At 36.9% G+C, this 19269-nt stretch overlaps 2 protein-coding genes, 1 long non-coding RNA gene and 1 pseudogene across 3 annotated transcripts; 3 read left to right on the top strand and 1 right to left on the bottom strand.

The window, feature by feature from the left end:
* The first annotated feature begins 1740 nt into the window (after positions 1–1740).
* LOC117951918 lies at positions 1741–4862 on the top strand. Its single transcript, XM_034883906.1, has 7 exons — positions 1741–2051; positions 2318–2647; positions 2755–3114; positions 3509–3655; positions 3749–3792; positions 3876–4039; positions 4304–4862. The coding sequence occupies exons 1-6, from the start codon at positions 2009–2011 to the stop codon at positions 4002–4004; spliced, it is 1053 nt and encodes a 350-aa protein (XP_034739797.1). The 5' UTR covers positions 1741–2008; the 3' UTR covers positions 4005–4039; positions 4304–4862.
* A 5622-nt stretch (positions 4863–10484) lies between these two features.
* Positions 10485–12592, top strand: LOC117951919. Its single transcript, XM_034883907.1, has 6 exons — positions 10485–10594; positions 10705–11031; positions 11293–11649; positions 11766–11894; positions 12054–12109; positions 12199–12592. Exons 1-6 carry the CDS (start codon positions 10552–10554, stop codon positions 12328–12330), a joined length of 1044 nt encoding a protein of 347 aa, XP_034739798.1. The 5' UTR covers positions 10485–10551; the 3' UTR covers positions 12331–12592.
* An 855-nt stretch (positions 12593–13447) lies between these two features.
* Positions 13448–15542, top strand: LOC117951613 (annotated as a pseudogene).
* A 168-nt stretch (positions 15543–15710) lies between these two features.
* On the bottom strand, positions 15711–16185 carry LOC117951924. Its single transcript, XR_004658280.1, has 2 exons — positions 16011–16185; positions 15711–15796 (listed from the first exon to the last, which is right to left on the bottom strand). It is a non-coding gene; the product is annotated as an uncharacterized LOC117951924 (long non-coding RNA).
* Between the last annotated feature and the right edge of the window lie 3084 nt (positions 16186–19269).

Below are 19269 nucleotides of genomic sequence, written 5' to 3'. Positions count from 1 at the left end.
TCCAATTTATTTTGGTAAATTTATTGGATTTTTCCGCAAATTGGACAAATGATTGCACTAGCTATTTGTAAATGTGACTGATTGTTTTGGGTTTGTTTTTGTTTCTTTGGTAATTACATTAAGTTGGACCATATATGATGCAGCATCCTGCCATACTGCGTGAAAGTGATGGCTGCAGTCACCGTGTATTTGTGCAATAGTTGATTGAAACGCTAGGTGTTGAGCCTTGTGTTAAATCCCTATTCCAAACAATAATGCCCTAGTGTCATGGTAAGGTTATTGGCAAGCTAGTATTGATGGCCCAGATGTAAAATACACGACCCGCCTCTGGTCATATGTAAATAGTTAGTTATTTCTAAATTATTGTAGTCATTGTTTTCAATGAACAGTTTATAAACCTTTTGACTAGTTTATTACCGAACCCAGTCATCACAGGCCTCGCCATCACATCCTGCGCCACCCACTACCACAAATAAAATCTTAACCTTTGGGAGAAACTGGGTTTACTGTAACAGAAAGATGCTTTTTTGAACAAATGAATGATGTGGTGTCCCTTGTGGTACATGAAAAACAACTAAGAAAATTTAAAAAGGAAAGTGTCAGTCCAATTCTAAGTCTAATGCAGGTTGTGCGCTAAGAAGGTAACTCTTCTCAGATGTGGGGATTTTCTTACCAATTCACAGAAAACAAAATTGTCGTACAAAAGAGCTATGTTCTTCTGCTTGGGTCCTTCTTCCATTTCCTTACTAAAGGTGTGTCAAGAAGCAACCACACGTTGTATTTGAAACTTCCCTCCATCATACTGTGAATACGCCTTGTCCAGAGTGAAATATCACGGCTGTCTGATGGATTGTCACGAGATTTTGTTCCCCTGAGGGTTACTCCTAATGACTTGATTTGCTAGATATTTCATGCACAACCATCAGTTTGACATTTCTTTTGCTTATGTTGCTGTCTTGACAACTATTACATTAATTTCCATGAAATAGAAATTTATCATTCCCAGAGGATGAATCCTAACAACTTTAGTGATGACTTTTTATGTAGTGCCACCAGCAGATCTGTTTTCACAAAACTAATGGCATTCCTCTGCTTTAAGTTGTTTTTAGTGATAATTAGCAAATGCTAGCATGCTAAAACCATAAATTAAGATGGTGACCAGATGGTAAACATTAAACCTGCTTGAAATCAGCATGTTAGCATTGTAATTGTATGTTCAAATTCTGACCTGCGTAAGTACTGCCTCACAGAGCAGCTCCTATGGCTGCAGTCTTGTTTACTTATTTGTGTAATGCTGATGATGCAAGATTAATTATTTACCTGTCAGCTCAACTGACAAAACTGCCGGCATTTTTATGTAATCTCCTCAAGCTGAATTCTAGCTGTTTTCATCTCCGTTCCATCAGGGGGCGCTACCAGGTTCCAAGGGTTTTTACCAAGCTGGGGAAAAAAAGCCTTCTCTTACTTCGCTCCATGGTCTTGGAAATACTTGCAAAACTTGCTCCATCTAAATAATCTAGTCCCATTAAATGAATTTAAGGCCATGTTAAAATGCCACTTAATTCAAAAATGCAACTGCCACATGTGACCTGTTCCTTTCCTCTATGTGTGATTTTGTCTATGCTGTATTTCTGTTTATATGTAACTGGTGTGCAGTCTTGGCCAGGTCTCCCTCGAAAAAGAGATTTCAATCTTAAGGAACTTCCTGGTTAAATTAAAAAAGAAAATAAAAATAATATGGGTCAATGTAGGTCTGGATTGGACAAAAGGCAGCAATATATAATCAAGAGCATTGCTCTCTGCCATTCAAACAAACTACAAAACCTAAAAGGATTGAGGTTGCATAATGTGACAGGAAATGTAGCCTAGTTTTGAGACCTACCTACTGTGACAGGCTGACCCATCAACACCATCTTAACAAATTCCCTTAACTGAAAAGGGGATAATTTAAGGTGGTGGTGCACTTTCTGAAAAACCAACAAAGACCAAGCAAAAACAGTCAATCAGGATGATCCTTTTATTGATAACACTGGTTCTTCTCCATCAGGGATGTAAGTGCTCTTTAACACTATCCAAATACTTTATTATTTGAGTTTTTTTAACATTTACTTTTAATTGGTTTGTAATTAAACTCAATGTAAATTTATACATGTAATATAGTATGTTCTTTCTTCATTCAGTAAAATCATATACAAATGGCTTATGTCTTTTGTAAAAAACTTTGTAACCTTGGTTTTGAAATGTGCTATAGAACAAAAACCTTTCTTTTTTAATTATGAAATAGGAATGATATACTCTCCATTGTCTTTTAATTCAGATGCACTGATCTCAGTGAAAACGGTTCAACTAGGCAGACCTGCAACCTTCACATGTGTTCTACCTGATTCGGAGTATAGCAATACACGAGTCAAGTGGTACAAACAGAGTTTTGGTGATACTCTTACATTAATTACAATGCTGATGAAAGGCACTGAAAATCCCGTGTTTGAACAAGGATTTCCTCCCTCGCGATTTAATGCAAACCATTCTACAACTATGAGCTCGCTGACCATTTTGAAGACAATCCAAGAAGATGAGGCATTGTATCACTGTGCATTCTCTTCCTGGAGTACGGATCAGTTTAGTGGCACATATCTGTCATTAAAAGGTAATGCATGTCTGTGTATTGTCACTAGAAAAGATGTTCTTTCTCTGCTTTCTATATCACATACATGATGCAGACATCCTTTCACGTTTTCAATTTGTTTTTTGTAGGAAACACTCAGAGGACATCAAACTACACTGTTGTTCAGCAGCCGGCAGTATCTAATACATTTCATCCAGGAGACTCCGTCACTCTACAGTGTTCAGTCCTCTCCGACGCTGGGAAATCGTCGTGTCCAGGTGAACACAGTGTGCACTGGTTTGGAGTTCGATCACATAAATCTCATCCACACATGATTTACACTGATGAAAATGGACACAATGGATGTGACAAGATATCGGACACTCAGAAGAGTTGTGTTTATCACTTCTCTAAGAACGTCAGCTCCACTGATGCCGGGACTTACTACTGTGCTGTAGCCACATGTGGAGAGATATTATTTGGAGATGGAACAAAACTGGAAATTGAAGGTAACTGTAACCCGTTGTCTCCCTTTTATTGCCACCTTAAGTTATTGTAAGGTTGAAAAACATCTTTTATAGCACAACTGTATATTCTGTATTTGTTTGTTTCAACCCAAAACCTTTTTACTACACTAATTATAGGAAGGAAAGGAAAGCAGTGCTGTGGGTTTCAACAGCTTTTTCTGTACATCATACAATAACCCACTGGCAAGTCTGTATGGCTTAATAGTTTTATAAGGACGTTTGCATCTTTAATTGTTTAGTCTTGATCAGAAGTGAAATTAATCCATGCAGATAAAGTGTAAGCAAATATTTATTGAATGTAAAATTGGGTTTTGTGTAAATACATTTTGCATCTACTTTTACTAAATGTAATTTGTAGTACTTTTTCATGTTTCAGGAACCGGGGCGTGGTCTTTTGGTATTATACTCACGGACAGTTTATTTCTACTTCTGCTGTGTGCCGTCTTGGCTCTAAGTGTGATCGTTATAGCTGTCCTTATTTACGCAATCAAGAAGAACAAGTGTGATTATTGCAATAATGAAGGTAACGTTACCTCACTGTATCCCACATAGGTAATGCTAATGTCGTCAAAACTGATTAAACTAATGTGTCCTTTTTATCTATTGATTTTTGTAGCTGCTGTTTCCCTGCCAGAAAATATTGCAAAAAGAAATTCTACGGTAATATTAAGTTATCAAAGAAAGTTATGATTTACATTGATTGTTATTTGTCATTTAACACAATTTGCGATGCATTTCCTCAGAGAGATGAAGACACATGGATTTACTCGACTGTTATTTTTACTGTGATGAAAGCTGGCAATGGTGGATTCAGGGATGCAAAAGCAGCAGAGAGGATCTATACTGCAGTCAAGCCTTTTGGGTTGGATTAGTGGACTGTTTGTTATTGATGTTTTACTATTTAAAGGTACCACGACATGGTGCTCTTTGGATACTTTTAAATAGGCCTTAGTGGTCCCCTAATACTGTACCTGAAGTCTTTTATTTAGGCCTTAGTGGTCCCCTAATACTGTATCTGAAGTCTCTTTTATATAGGCCTTAGTGGTCCACGGGGCTCGGTTTACACCCATCACCATTTCTAGCCACTGGGGGACCATAGGCAGGCCGGGGGAACGCGTATTGATGTTAAAAAACTTCAAAGTGAAATTTTCATGCCATAGAGCATTTAAAGCTAAAGTATGTTATTATATGTGGATGTCAGGTAGTGTTGTGCATATGAAATATTTCTTGACTTAACGTTTTGTTCTCATTCTTACATGCAAAAGTAGTCAATTGAAATAAAACAATGCATTTTGTTTCATTTATGTAAAAACTATAAATGTTGTAAAACAGTGCATTGCATCCATTTATACTGCAATCACATTTTCTATATTTTTCAACTAGGTTATTTTTAGTCCTTTCCTCTGCAAACCTAAATTGAACATGATTATTTCTAAATATTCAAAAGATCTAAGTTCTACTAAACTTTGGAAGTAATTCTGAATATGATGTGGATCTAATTGAAAGTGTAATGTGACTGTGGTTTAAGTCACAACTGGGAAGTTTTGTTTTCATCATTAACAGTGGATGGCAGAGTTATGGTTACTGAACTGTATGACAGGATATGCTGCTGAAGTCATGAAAGAACAACAGTTTGGCCTGTGATGTAATTTTGCAGCTAGAGACCACTACGCAGGAAGTCTTTATATTTTGTCTGTGTGTTGGTACAATAAAGGTGGATAAAGGGAATGTCTTTTTCTCTTGTTTGACCATTTAAAATGTGGGGAAATGTTATAAACATGATTCATAATTTTAGCAAACCGCTTTGGTGCATAAAACAATCTTGGGTATATTCTTGAATGACCACAATACACCAAGATATGTAAGAGCCATATTTAACTATGATCATTCAATACATTTTCCTAACCATTTATACTGGTAATAAAATAATATTCTGACTGTAGTGATATCCAGGGGGTAAGAAATCACAAATTCAGTTCATACAAACATACAGTGGATGGAACAGGCTATAGGGGGCACTAAAAGGACTTGCTTTGTTTTAAAGAGGACAATCTGAATTACTGCTGAAAAGTAGATTTTAAGTGGATATGGAAAGATTCGAAAAATTGTAAATTATTCACCTTCCATTAAAATACATTGGACCAGAGTTTCATACAAATTTTATATCCAGATGGTACTGTTCACACACAAATGCCTTAAACATCAGTTGTTGAAATGCAGTGTAGAGCTCAAACACTTATACAATATCATTTAGTGGTACTATTACCTTCAGCAGTTTTAACAAAAGTCATAAGTGGTTTTCCTTTCTGCTTCTGAGTCATTGCGTCTCGAGGCCTGTGGCTGTTTTTTAGCATCTGTCGGTAGAAAAAAAAGCAGTTTGGGCCAATCTGCTTTTCCTCTTATGTTATTGTATTTAGCTCCCTAAATGAACTAATTTTTTGCATAATATATGCTCACCGTTATAACGATAATGCAACTGTTTGTTGATCTTGTGGGAAAACCCAGCCTCACCTTTCCCTACTGACAAAAAAATAACCTTCTGCTTTGCAACAAAAACATTTGGTGCTTGGATCCACTTTTGAACGATTTCTCCCTTATCTGCACCACTATTGTAACTGACATGTTAGGACACTTCGTGTGGAATTCAGAACAGTATCTCAAGAAATTGTTACAGGTGATTGTACAGGACATCATTTAGGCCTGGTGCAGTTTTGGGGAGTGATGGGTTACTTATTAATGGTGCTTTTTATGTTTTAAGTACATTTAAATTTCAGAATGTTTGCTAAATGTATTATAAAATATGTTTTGGGGCCACTAACTCTTTCTAGTCTCACAGCACTTTGTAAAGGCCATTTTCATTCAGAACAACAAGCAAGGCCATGGCATGCAACAGCACTGACATACAAAAGTTTGGCGGGCCATTTCTCTACCTTTGACCAACCACTGAGGATGTTTACTAAGAAGAGATCTGCCTCTGCGTATCAACAGGATATGTGAGGTTAGAGGTGCAAGAAGGGAAGCGCTACAAGCAGGGTTCAAAAATAACTTTTTTTTTGTCCACCCGCCAAATGTCTAGGAAATAATCAAATTTCTCCAGCCACTCAATAGATTAACATTGTTGTTATGGTTAGTGAGTAAAGCAAACCTACCAACCACTTAAGTATTTTACCAGCATTTGGCTGGTAGATGGTGCTGATTTATGAGCCTTGGCAACAAGAGGAAGCCAAGTTTAGTATACCTGGTTGTTTTCATTTTACCTGCCTTATTCCACCAATGGACTTTTTTTCTACCAAAAGTATAGGTTTGCTACATGCACTGTGCATCACACTGCTAAGGAAAGGAAACAAGACATTTGAAGCCACCACACAGCAATAATGTGTCTCCGGGCACATTGTTTGCCTCTGACAACGTACATACCAAAGATCAGTTACCTTTGCTGTGTGTTCTTTAAACTGCATGCTGGACTTTGATAAATATGTAAAGCCCAAGGATATTATGAAAGTCATTCTACGAAGACAAACTATATATTTGGGTGTCTTCGTAGCATGAATAACTGATGTGGAGTAAGAGATCAGGATTTTGCATAAACAGATTAAAACAGATTTTCAAAACTTTTTTTTATAAAACTCTGGATTAAAACATTTCAAGTGCTCATATTATGATCTACAGGTTCATAAATATTTAGATGTTGTAACATAATAGGTTTACACGGTTTAATTTTCAATTAACACAATATTTTTGTTGTACTGGACATTGTTGCAGCTCCTCTTTTCACCCTGTGTTTGAGCTCTGTTTTAGCTACAGAGTGAGGCATCTCATTTAGGTTACATCTTTGTTGGGAGTTGCACATACGGAGTACCTAGGTAAGGACTACCAGCCAGTCAGAAGCACAGTATGATGGGGGTGCCACACTGGCAGCTAGGCGATAATTATAATGTGTGTCTTCAATAGAGCTGTTTGGCAATAGCAAAGTGCCTTTGGGGTGGACTTTGGGCTTTTTCACTTTGCAAACCCATATCATCCTCAAAAAAAGATAACACAATAAAGGAAAGGACAAAAACCCAAAAAGCATAATGTGAGAACTTGTGTGACACTCCCGTCTCTCCACCGCAACCAGCACAGACAAAAACCTGGTGCACTGAAAAACACTCGCTCACTGGCAGTGCATGACTAAAATACTGTGTCACTGACCAGGTGTGGGTTTGTATAACCCTCCTGCACAATGAAACTATTGCTATGTGCACGCTTTGCTGACTTCAAAACCCCCTCCTAAGACTCAAATGGTGAGAATGACAGGAAGAAAAAGGGCTTTTGAAATCACACCATGTTTTAGCGGCCCAACCACAACCAAGTTCAACTTTCCATGCGTCATTTGTTTGTCAGTGGAGATTGTTAATGTGCCTGTACACACACATTCACAAGAAAATAAAGGGCAGCATACAAATGAATTTATCGTTAGTGTGTATATTTTTAAGTTTCTATCCCAGAGTTCATCCCCTGCATATTTGACTGCACAGTACTTTTCATATAGTTATAGATACCAATAGACTCCTATGCAATATTTTAATCTTTTGATGAGTTTGAAGTATTGTACTGGATTGCAGTCAATTGTGAGGTGTCCCTATTACTCCCCCCACCCCCTCCTCCAAGCACACACATGAATGTCAGGTGAATCTGAAACTAGATTACACATAGTGTCAACATAGTGGACAGTTTAACAGCCCTGCTGTGCTCTTCCTGCTGATGTGCTTCACTACGGATGACTAACAGAGTGGGCGAGGACATCACTCATAGCTCTTTCAATTTGACAAACTGTCTAATTTAATTCAAACAAATGAATCTGATCAGTTACAATAAAATGTATCTCAGTGGTAGTGACAACCCAGTTTTAAATGGTCATATAGAAACATAGTATGTATAATTAGATTACACGAGTTAATAAACAAAAAAGGTTTGTAAATCTAATCTGCTGTGTATAAGTCATGTAGTTTTAACCAGCAGATGGCAGCAATGTGAAGATGATTTGTATTAGCTTCAAGTCCTTTCCAATCTCAATATACAGACACGTGACAATGTGAAAGACCACAAAAAACAGACAAGGACAGGTTAATGGTATTAAATGTAAATGAATGGAACTACTGACTTTCTGGTTTAGCATTGAATTTTAACCATTGATTGCACCACCACTGTAAAACTTGAGTCTGTCATACGTGATGCATAAATTATGACTCTTTCAGAAATGGTCTTGTAACAGTAGGCTGTAACTGTGGTGGAAGTTTCTTGAACAGCAAGGGAAGAATTTGGTTTGAAATGAGACCTTGTTGAAACAAAATAAAAACAGGCTGCAAACTGACTTAAAGGTTTAGTTATTTGGTGAATAAGGTTTGTTTTCTGCAGAGAACTATCAAATGACGAGAACAGCTTTCACAATGAACAGTTACAAAGTGGCCACAATTCTAGTGATTACAATCAGTAATACACTTCCTTATATCCAGTGCCCACAGAGGAAAAAAACCTTGTTTGGAAAACAGTTTAATCTCAAACATAACAATTAATGGACCTCAGGCGGACAGTTTGTTCTATAACGTATTTCTGAAACTGCCCCTCGTGTGTCCAAGTTTTATTGACCGGTCATTCTACCTTAGCTGAAAAAGGACATCTTGTCTCTTGGATAGGCTATGGTCTTGACCTGAGACCTGCTATGATAAACACAGCTCTAGGCAACTGTTTCTGTCAAGCTCCACGTCATCTATTCTTCAAGGAAATGGTGTGGAGTCACAACAAATCCAGTTGTCTCCCATCAAGGGGAAAAATCACATATGACAGATACAGAAGTCATATACTCTGAGAGGCATTAGAGATCTTATTATGAATAATTAATATGAAAATCATTGGTTAAATGTAATTTCCCATTACATTCCCCCCTTTGGAGTACATACTAATCAAAACACAATTGAAAATACATTGCATATCTGCATGTCCCCCCCAAAAAACGTATTTTGTGATGAATTTAAACCTCTTACTTGAAGCTACCACTACATCTAGTCTAAAAGAAGGAAAAGGGGAATAAAAATGGATTTTATGAATCTGGAACTACTCAAATTCGGAAGCTGAGTCAGAGTTGTAACCGTCCTCATTGTAAGAGGACAAATAAAACAGTTCAGGACCATCATCTTTTAGTTGTAGGGCTTGATGCTATACTTTCTCAAGAGTAAACAAAAAGGAAATCATTTTTCATATTAATGGGATAATACAACAAATACTTCAAAACAGAAACAGATCACAGAGATTACTGAAACCACAATTTCCCCCATCCAAGCCTTCCACCCCTCCCCAATTATCCAAGCGCCCCAGTCCAGTGTGGGGGACATCTTGAGCCCTAAGACTAGTAGCGAGGAGGCAATTATTAGACGAATAAGAATTAATCTGTATTAGTGTGTCATTAATGTAGCATGGTGAAAACAGATGAAGCTTGCACGCTGTCAATGCCATTTTTGTAAATATAGCCAGAATATTCTCCAACCTCAACCAAGTGTTTTAGTTATCTTCCATCAACCATACGTTAAAGCTATAATATGAACTGTAGTTTCAAGTAACGACAACAAAACTGCCAGCCATACGATCATTCCGTGATCCTGCACATCCACCCACGCCCCTCCTCCACACAGTTGTTTGTGACCATGGAGGACACTGAGGATTAAAAAATATAGACTTTTCAGAAGCGGTAATTATCTTCGCTCGATTTTCTTCATGCAAAAGTCACCAGACGACACCACTACCTAAACATAGAAATACAGAGAAATACCTAGAGTCTTGTGTGGAGCCGTTAGTCTTTAATAGCTTTGTATCAGCTCATTTGGCAATGGCTTGAATGTAACAGACGTTCATTAATATAAAAAAACTTAGATACTAAAGTTTTATTCCTATTGTAGCTGTTGAGCACAGATATTGTAGAAATTAATCATTTTTAAACCATTTATATTGAACATTTACTGTGAAATCAAACAATTCTGTTTTTTTTCTGAATCCGCATGAGTATTCTGTCTGGAGATTGTTTCATAATATGGAACAATCTGCAGATAGAAATCCAATTCTGTTCTGTCGAGTGAGAAAAGAGTTCACTTCAAGATCAAATGACATTAGGACATTAGGCAAATGTGTTGTTTACTGTAAATGTCCATCCTGAGAACAAACGTGAGATGACAGAAGATGTCATCTTACATGTGAGGTGTTGTTTCATGTGTTTGAGTTGGAAAGTTTGGGCGGAGATCGTTCCACTGTGGTAGTACAGTTAAATGCCAACACAACCAATCAGATTGCTCTGAAAAAGTTCCCTCCCATTTGATATAATTACAATAAGCTAAATCATCTTTTGATATGATCCAAATAAGGTGCAGTCTCATGTGGAAAGAATAGAAAATGCTTATCATATGTTATATGCTGCTCTTGCTCAAAATTGGAGGTAAGTATTAAGTTTATGCATTCAATTATTTAAAATACATTTGTGATGGATCTGAGCGGGCATATACATGTATTTCCGTTAATCATTCTTCTGATTTATTTATTTTTTAGGCTGCACTGACGATCATACTTTTGAGACGAAGACTGTTGGGGTTGGACAAAATGTGACTCTAACATGTACCCGCCAAAAGAATTGGCATTCAACAACCTTATTTTGGATCAGAATTGTTTCTGGAACCTTTCCTGAATTTTTAGGAGGAACAATAGCGTATGATTTCAATGTTTTTGAGACTCGTCGTATTACAGCAAAACAAGAGCCTGGCACATTTGTTCTGCACATAACCAACACACAGATAAGCGATACAGCAGTCTACTACTGTATAAAAGTCAGACAAAGCAATATGACATTTTTAAAAGGATTTTTTCTGAGAATCAAAGGTAAATACAACAACAGAAACTCCAGATGCCAAGTCAGTTTTATAGAATTATGCATAATTTTTAACAGCAATTACATGTTTTTAGGTTTTCATTGTTCTCACTCGTATATAATAAGTTGGTGTATGCTTGCATGATGCATATAGTCACACGACTCTTGTTTATACAGTATATAGATAGTTGTAACTTAACCCCCCCCTCCTTTAATGTAACTGAATTGAGTAAAACAGATTTATTATACTGTATGTTGTTTTGATTTTCTAGGACCAGAACCTGATATCACTGCCGTCACTCTGGACTTTCCATCTTTTCCCGTCCGTCCAGGAGACTCAGTGGCTCTCCAGTGTTCAGTCCTCTCCAACTCAGAGAACAAGACGTGTCCAGGAAATCACAGTGTGTTCTGGTTCAGAGCCGGATCAGATACATCTCATCCCAGTTTAGTTTACGCTCAAGGAAACAATAGTGATGGATGTGAGAAGAGTCCCGAAGCGCTCTCTCCACAGAAATGTATCTACAGTTTCTCTAAGAACATCAGCGCTTCTGACACTGGGACTTATTACTGTGCTGTGGCCACATGTGGAGAGATATTATTTGGAAATGGAGTAAAACTGGACAGTGAAGGTAACAGCAACGTATTTCTATGTTATGGTTTAATTACCACCATCTTATCTAATAATGTAAATGATTTATTACTATTTCTTAACTTTGCTTATGTGTTTCTCTTCATAATGTTTCAGTTGTTGGCACGTGTGATTCACAGAACAACACAGTTATCTTTCTGCTGTGTGTTGCTTTGGCTGTAGCTCTAGTAGTTATAGCCTTCCTTGTTTATGCCATCAGGAATAAATCCTGTGATTGTTGCAACGGTAAGAGACGTTACTCACCAATCATTTAAACAGTTTTACCAAAACATAATTGGATTCACATTTCTGCTGTGTATAAGACAAATGCAGTATCATGTATCTTCAAGATATAGAGATCCAAATAATGCTTTCTTACTACAACTTATGGTTTTAATATTACAGCTGCCATGACTCTGCAAAATGCTGCTACAGCCAGCCATAATCAGCAAAGTGAGCAGGTGAGAAATGTAAAGATGCTGCTACTCTGTATATGTGTATGCATTGGAATCTACTCTCTCATCTTCAATTTTGAACTTTCTTTTATCAGAGCCACGGTGACTCTTTGGTTTATTGTACACCGAACTTTACCAGGAGAAAAGCCACCAATGCAGGGAGAAAAAATGCAACAGCAAAGGATGAGACAATCTACAGTGATGTTAGAGCTTTTTGTAACAATTAACAATCTACATAATGAATTTGCTCATTGATTCTATTGATATTTTTTTGTGGCACACTGTGTAAGAAAATGTACTCCATGTGAACGTATCCATACACTTAAAGATGTTTTATAAATAATATGCATGAGATCAATACAATTTCGCCAATCTGTTTGCAAACATGTAATAATATGTCTGAGTCCTGTTACTTCAGCAAAGAAAATCAAACAGTATTATGCAAAAATAACCCCATTAAAAAGCTACCAATTTGGATATAAATTGTTGAATTGTTGTCATTTATTGTTTAGTTTTTGTGCAGTTTATTAAAACTTTCAAAAGGGTTATAATGCATCTGACCTAATCTGGCTTTTTGGGAGCTTAATCTTAAAAATGGTTTATATGTTAAGCACAAATAAACTTAAGATCTAAATAGTGTTTAAATCAATCAGGGAAACAACAGGTTCCACCGAGCACTAAGTTTATTTTGAACAGACATTCGTGGCCCCCAGTGGATGCATGCTTGCACATTCGGTGTTCCCATTACTTTTCATCTAATGCCACTAGCAGGTTAAAATGTATGATGTTGTGTAAAGAGACTGTCCTCACACAAGCAGCAATTACGATGCGTTGCCCTTTAGTGGCCCTATTCATTCTGACAGGCGCAAAGCAGGAAGTTGGGTAACGTGGTTTAAGGGCTGAGAAAGTCCATTAAGAGTGGGCAGCACATAAACCCAGTGTTGGCTCTCCTACACTCATTACACTGTGCTGTCCTTGGTTCTAAAAAAAAACAGCGAATGATAGTCAGATGTTGTCTGATGATATCATTAACATTCATAATAATTAAATAGCAGCCTCTCATCATTTTCATCATTTTCAAAGAAATTCTCAAACGTTCATATGATACATCATTTGAAAAGCTACATAGCCTACAGGGACTGTTAAAGGGGCAGTGAAATGTCCATGCTGGTCTCTAAATCAGAAAAATTATAATTCCTGGTTACAGATTTACAAGATGTTACCAGCCAATTATATAGGAAAAGAAAAGTAAAATGACAATTTCAGAGTTTTCTCTAAAGAGTAACTGAACTAAAAAAAACAGGCATGTTTATTAAAATCAAATAGTTTAGTGAATTGATGAGAATGATAGATGATATGCTTCACACAGAACAGGAAAAAAGCCAGTGTGGCAGTAAATGCACTTTGATTGTATGTTTGTGATTACCAATCAGATGCAAGATGCATCGGATAAGATCCTTCACTCATAAAATAACCAGGTCTCCTCACAAGACCCAATGCCAAGATAATCCTCTTATGGGTTACATGCTTGTTTTTCATCAAGGATGTAACTGCAATTTTATTCTGTTCAAGTATTCAGTTAATAATGCCTGACAACTAGATACTAGCTATGGAGGTTTGCATGATACATGTTAGACATCAAATACTAATAGTCATTTAAGTAATAAGTTAAGTATGTATTAACTAATTCATTATTAATTAATTAATTAATTATTTATTTATTTATTTATTTATTTTCAATTTGCTAGTTCCAGTAACCGCAATTTGACTTGGTGAACCTGCAACCTTCACATGTGCACTGCCTTGTAAGGAGATTGACCGTCCACAGCTCGACTGGTACAAGCAGAGGGCCGGGGAAACTCTGAAATTAATCGTGACAGTACCTAAATCTACAAAACCTGAGTATGCACCAGAGTTGTCTGCATCAAGATTGGAAATAAACAATGATAACAATTTAAGCAACCTGACTATTCTGATCACAATCCAAGAAGATGGGCAAGTCTAGTTTGGAGTCGGACATATGGTTATTAAAGGTAAATATGGTCTACTTGTACTAAGTTTAGCAAATGCTGTCTTAATTATTTGACAATAATCTTTTCAACCACTTAACATTAGACATGTTCCTGTGTGTGTCCAACACATACTCATCTAAACAGATTAAGTGGACTGTCAATTACTCCCGTAGGTTGTGCTTGGAAATCCACAACCAGAGGACATCACACTTTACTGTTTTTCAGTGGCCGACCGTATCTTTTGCAGTCTATCCAGGAGACTCTTTCCAGTGTTCAGTCCTCTCCGACTTTGGGAACTAGACGTGTCCAGGAGATGACAGTGTGTTCTGGTTCAGAGCCGGATCAGATAAATCTCATTCAGACATCATCTACACTGATGAAAGAAGACATGATGAATGTGACAAGATATCTAACAGTCAGAAGAGTTTTGTTTATCGTTTTTCCAAGAACGTGATTCTGGCACTTACTACTGTGCTGTAGCCACATGTGGAGAGATTTATTTGTAGATGGAGCTACAACCAGGAGTTGAGTTAAACATCTTTTACTTTTACTTTTTTTTAAATTTTGTGATGTTTCACATTCATTGCTGATGGTCAGAGTGGGGCGTAAGTATATGTGGAAATGTCAGCTTTATAGGACTGTTAGTGTGGGAAGTGATGTGAGACTGACTTGTACTCGCAAGTCCACGGGAAACTTGTTTTGGATCAAGCTCGTTTCTGGAGAATATCCTAAAGTCTTAGGTAAAACATTTAGCTTTGAGAGTAATCCTCGCATTACAGCCACAGAAAAGTCCAGAACATTTGTTCTGCATATTGCTTAAGCAAGGCTAAGTGATACTGCAGTTTACTACTGTATAAAAAATCTTCAATACATACTTCATACATCAACAAAACTTCAAATTTTTTGAAAGGAGCACACCTGAAGTTGAAGGTTAATGCATTCCTAACTTTTATTACAACTTTGATTAAAATAAATATATTAACAGTTGTATTTTAGTTTAAGCTTTTTAATTTTAATTTTTTTTTTTTTTTATTTCCCAGTACCAGAACATGATCCCACTGCTGTCCCTCCACCTGATCCAGTCGGTCCAGGAGATTCAGTGACTCTGCAGTGTTCAGTCCTCTCTGACTCTGAGAACAAGACGTGTCCGTAGGAACAAAGTGTGTTTTGTTTCAGAGCTGGATCCCATCAATATGGCCCAGGTTTCAATTATACTCAAGGAAACAGTGTTGAAGATCATGAAAAGAATCCAGAGGGCAAAGACAAAAATGTATCTGCAGCTTCTTAAAGGAACGTCAGTTCCTATGATGGCGGGACTTATTAATTTGCTGTGGCCACATGTGGGGAGATATTTTCTGGAAACGGATCAAAACTGGACATTGAAGGTAACTGTCATTGTGCTGTTAATTAGAACATTTGCTTACTTAAGTGCTACATTGTACCTGTTGTTTTTTTCTATTTGATAATGTTTCAGGAACCAGCGTGTGGTCACAGAATGCCAATGCAATTTTCTTTCCGCTGTGTACCGTCTCTATACAACAACATTACATAAAAAATACTACATTCTTATTTTATGTCTACATAATTTCTGTTTCATAATTTCAGCTGCTGTTGGTGTGAAAAAACAGTGGGGGTCAGGAAATTCCACAGGTGAAAAACATAATGGTACAGTAGAAGTAACCTTTCTGATTTCCTGAAGAAATCAGGAAGAGGAGATGGGGCCAAGAAACACCTGGCAACGCGACCTTGAGGCTGACATCACCAAGATGGGCTACACCTGGAACCAGTTAGAGAAAATGGCCCAGGACAGAGGACTCTGGAGAGCTGTTGTTGTTGGCGGCCCATACCCTGGTAGGGGTGACGGGCAGTAAGTAAGTAAGTAAGTAAGAAGTAACCTTACAGCAACAGCCCTGATTCATGTCATGATTCATGTCAACTGGGAACCTTTTTTAAATGTTCTTTCTCGCTCTCTCTCTCATTTCCTGTCATCTCTATTATTGCTTATGAATAAAGGAAAAAATTACCTACCACCAAAAATTGTAAAAAAAACAAATGCCAACGTACTTAACTAACTATTTGTGACTATCAAACAATTTCAATATATAGTTTATGACAACAGGAAAAACAGAAAAAAAGAAAAAAGACACTGTTTCAGTTATTGTGGCCAATACTAAAATTAGGTTTTTACTGTAAATTGGAGTAATTGTAAATATGAAGGTGGAGCATCGGTGGCATTGAGAAAAAAAGTTCTGATTTTGCATCCATTATCTGTGTTTTGTTGTTGGTGAGTGTAACTATTTTGTAAACATGATTTGTAACTTTATCAAATAATGTGAATAAATGAAACACACTAGTTGCTGCTGGTGTAGTCTATATTGACTCTGGTGCCGTCGAAAATTCTACTCGAAGTCCATTTTTTCCGGATGTCCCTCACCTTCTGTTTCTTTGTGTTGACATTCCAACCTCTGGTGAATTTCAGAGGACTATGATTAACTGCTCCTCAGATCTCTACAGGGTAAATCCAGATAACTATATACAATAAATATATACATTCTGACTGATACACACGCTATCGCTATTGGATGGCAATTGGGAATAAAAAGCTGCATGTCTCTCTGTAGAGACTCTGTAACCTTTCCACAGACTGCTCTGTCTACAGAGATGGCTGGTGCTGGTTGTGGTAATCTGCAACAGAGTACACACACTCTGGTGATGACTCTCTCTTCCTCCTTGTCACTTTCGTTGGTAAGAAATCCAGTGCTGTGTAGTTCATTGCCCTTTCTTCTCCATCCTGTAAAAATTTAATATTTGTGTCAGGTACAAATATGTCAGAGATTAGGTCTGTGACATCCAAAAACATCTCTAGAGTATAGATTGCAGTGAGTTTAACAATTTCTTTTATGTATTAATAATTTCTCATTCATCAGTACATAGTGTTTTACTTTAAACTCCATCATACAGTAATATGCTGTACCATTGCAACAGTTAGATTTATATTTTTTGTTATGACTAATATTTGTCATGTCCAGATAATCTGATAAATAAAAAGAGTAAGAGCATAGATAGAGTATTTAACACACACACCACATTTAGATCTCTACCCTTAGCCAGTGCAAAGCAGACAACACACCACTACATATTTACCAGATAATTTGATTGATCCACAGTTGACCGGTCATTACCACGATGATGGCAGGCACTCAATGCTTCTGTAAAAAAAAAAAGAAAAAAAGATAAAATCCTTTAGTGATTTTTTTTTTATTATTATTTTTTTTCAACCTATCACTAGAGGACAGAGATAAATGAACATAACATATTTTAATCACATTTTCAGTTTTTGGCTTTGAAGAGCAACTGGACAGTGGATTGTAACAGCATGTAACGTATATGATTAGATTTAGTTTCTGCAAGATATGAATTCAATTGTGATTCTGTGAGAAGTCCTTATATAACCATCCAATTAAAATAGGTATTGACGATGCAAAAAATAACGGGAACTCTAGTGAAATTATTTGAAAATTGTTAATGAGGACTAGAGTAGGACTGTATTTAAAGCTGATTCTAGTTTCCAACTTTGCCCTAGTTGTGTCTGTTAAAACACAGACGGAGACAACTTCTCTCTTTTGATGCTTTATTACAATCAAGCATCAGTATGAACATTGTCGTGGGTAGCTCTGCTACGGCTGTGTTTGTGTCTGCTTCTGCAAAGAAATAACACTTTAAAGGCTACCATACACAATGCATAGGAATCATATGTTAGTAAATAATAACAATAAACCCACTATTAATTACATTATCTTAATGCACCTAAAATACTAACATGAGCAAGGACGTTAAACCATTTTCATTATGAACCAACAGCCAGGTGCAACCTAGCTAACAGGTGAAGAACACAAACTACAAAATAACTAGCTAACTTTAACTTTGCCAGAACTATAGACCAATAAAATGAACTGACAACATGTAAGTTACACAACTTACAGTTCTCAAAGATACACACACACAATCTTAACTGATTATCCTCCGGACAGCTAGTTTCTTATTCTTTTCTCTCACTTTTTTCTCTGTGTCCGCGCTATTCTCCGACATGCACTTACAATCACACATGATGGACAATCTTTAGTACAAAACTAACATAACGAGCCAAAATTGTAAATTGTAAGGAGTAGAAAGTACCGATGTTAGCAAAAATTTGCCCAAAAAATAAATAGTAAAGTAGAAATATCTGAAAAATGTACTTGAGTACAGTAAGAAAGTATTTGTACTACGCTACTTTGCATCTCTGGATCTTGCCATTGTCTCAGGGTGAATACACTTGGGACAACTGCATGTGTTAAATTAAAAGAATAGCTCCGACTTAAGAGTATTAAGCCCTCGGAATAATCATTTTACATCTACGACTACCAATAGGTTTCTATTGCATTTCTTTCACATACAATGTTTTTGCATAAAGTGTATTTAGTCTGCCGTATAAGTTTTCTTTGGTTAAAGTATTTGATTATTTCCACTGTCATCATATTTAGTTCATTACAAATTCAAATTATGGTATTGTCATGGTTCAAACAGTCAGACCTAAGTAAAATTTCAAAAAGTAAGTGAAGAAGCTACCTTTGCAACGTTCACAAACTTTCTTTCGATTTCCGTAGAAAGTCCGGGCGGCGATTACAGTCAAACAGCAGGCCAACAGGACTCCAAGAACAAGGACAACTGGGTCCAGTTCTGCTCCTGAATCACATACACCTCTGGTACCTTGGGAGTTATCAGTGACTAGTTAGTTTATAAAGCTAATGTTTGTCACCAGGCTCGATTTGTACGTAATTTTAACCAGGCTAAATTAATTAATGCAACATGCATACATGATTTTGATACAACTTTTAAAACATACTTGTCTCCACTTTAGTTCCTTCACCAAACAGGATCTCTCCACACGTGACCACAACACAGTAGTAAGTCCCAGTATCAGAGGAGTTCTGTATAGTTTTGGACAGACTATAGACACAACTTCTTTCCTCTTCTTTATCACTGTGAGTGTAAATGATGCCTGGATAAGATTGTCCTGATCCAGATCTGAACCAGTACACACTGCGTTCACCTGGACACTGATCTGTGTTTCCTTTTGTCTTGGAGAGAAGTGAACACTGGAGAGTCACTGAG

The sequence above is a fragment of the Etheostoma cragini genome, chromosome 10 (assembly GCF_013103735.1).
Source record: "Etheostoma cragini isolate CJK2018 chromosome 10, CSU_Ecrag_1.0, whole genome shotgun sequence".
Taxonomy (NCBI): Eukaryota; Metazoa; Chordata; class Actinopteri; order Perciformes; family Percidae; genus Etheostoma; species Etheostoma cragini.
The sequence above is the reverse complement of the archived record's forward strand: the minus strand, read 5'-3'. Positions and strand labels throughout refer to the sequence as shown.

Excerpts from the sequence above, each read along its gene's own strand:
- LOC117951918 (XM_034883906.1), top strand. The coding sequence starts at position 2,009 with ATGATCCTTTTATTGATAACACTGGTTCTTCTCCATCAGGGAT. Across the intron at positions 2,648-2,754 it reads CACATATCTGTCATTAAAAG|GAAACACTCAGAGGACATCA; the intron begins GTAATGCATGTC and ends TGTTTTTTGTAG. Across the intron at positions 3,656-3,748 it reads TGATTATTGCAATAATGAAG|CTGCTGTTTCCCTGCCAGAA; the intron begins GTAACGTTACCT and ends TGATTTTTGTAG.
- LOC117951919 (XM_034883907.1), top strand. The coding sequence starts at position 10,552 with ATGCTTATCATATGTTATATGCTGCTCTTGCTCAAAATTGGAG. Across the intron at positions 10,595-10,704 it reads GCTCTTGCTCAAAATTGGAG|GCTGCACTGACGATCATACT; the intron begins GTAAGTATTAAG and ends TTTATTTTTTAG. Across the intron at positions 11,895-12,053 it reads ATCCTGTGATTGTTGCAACG|CTGCCATGACTCTGCAAAAT; the intron begins GTAAGAGACGTT and ends TTAATATTACAG.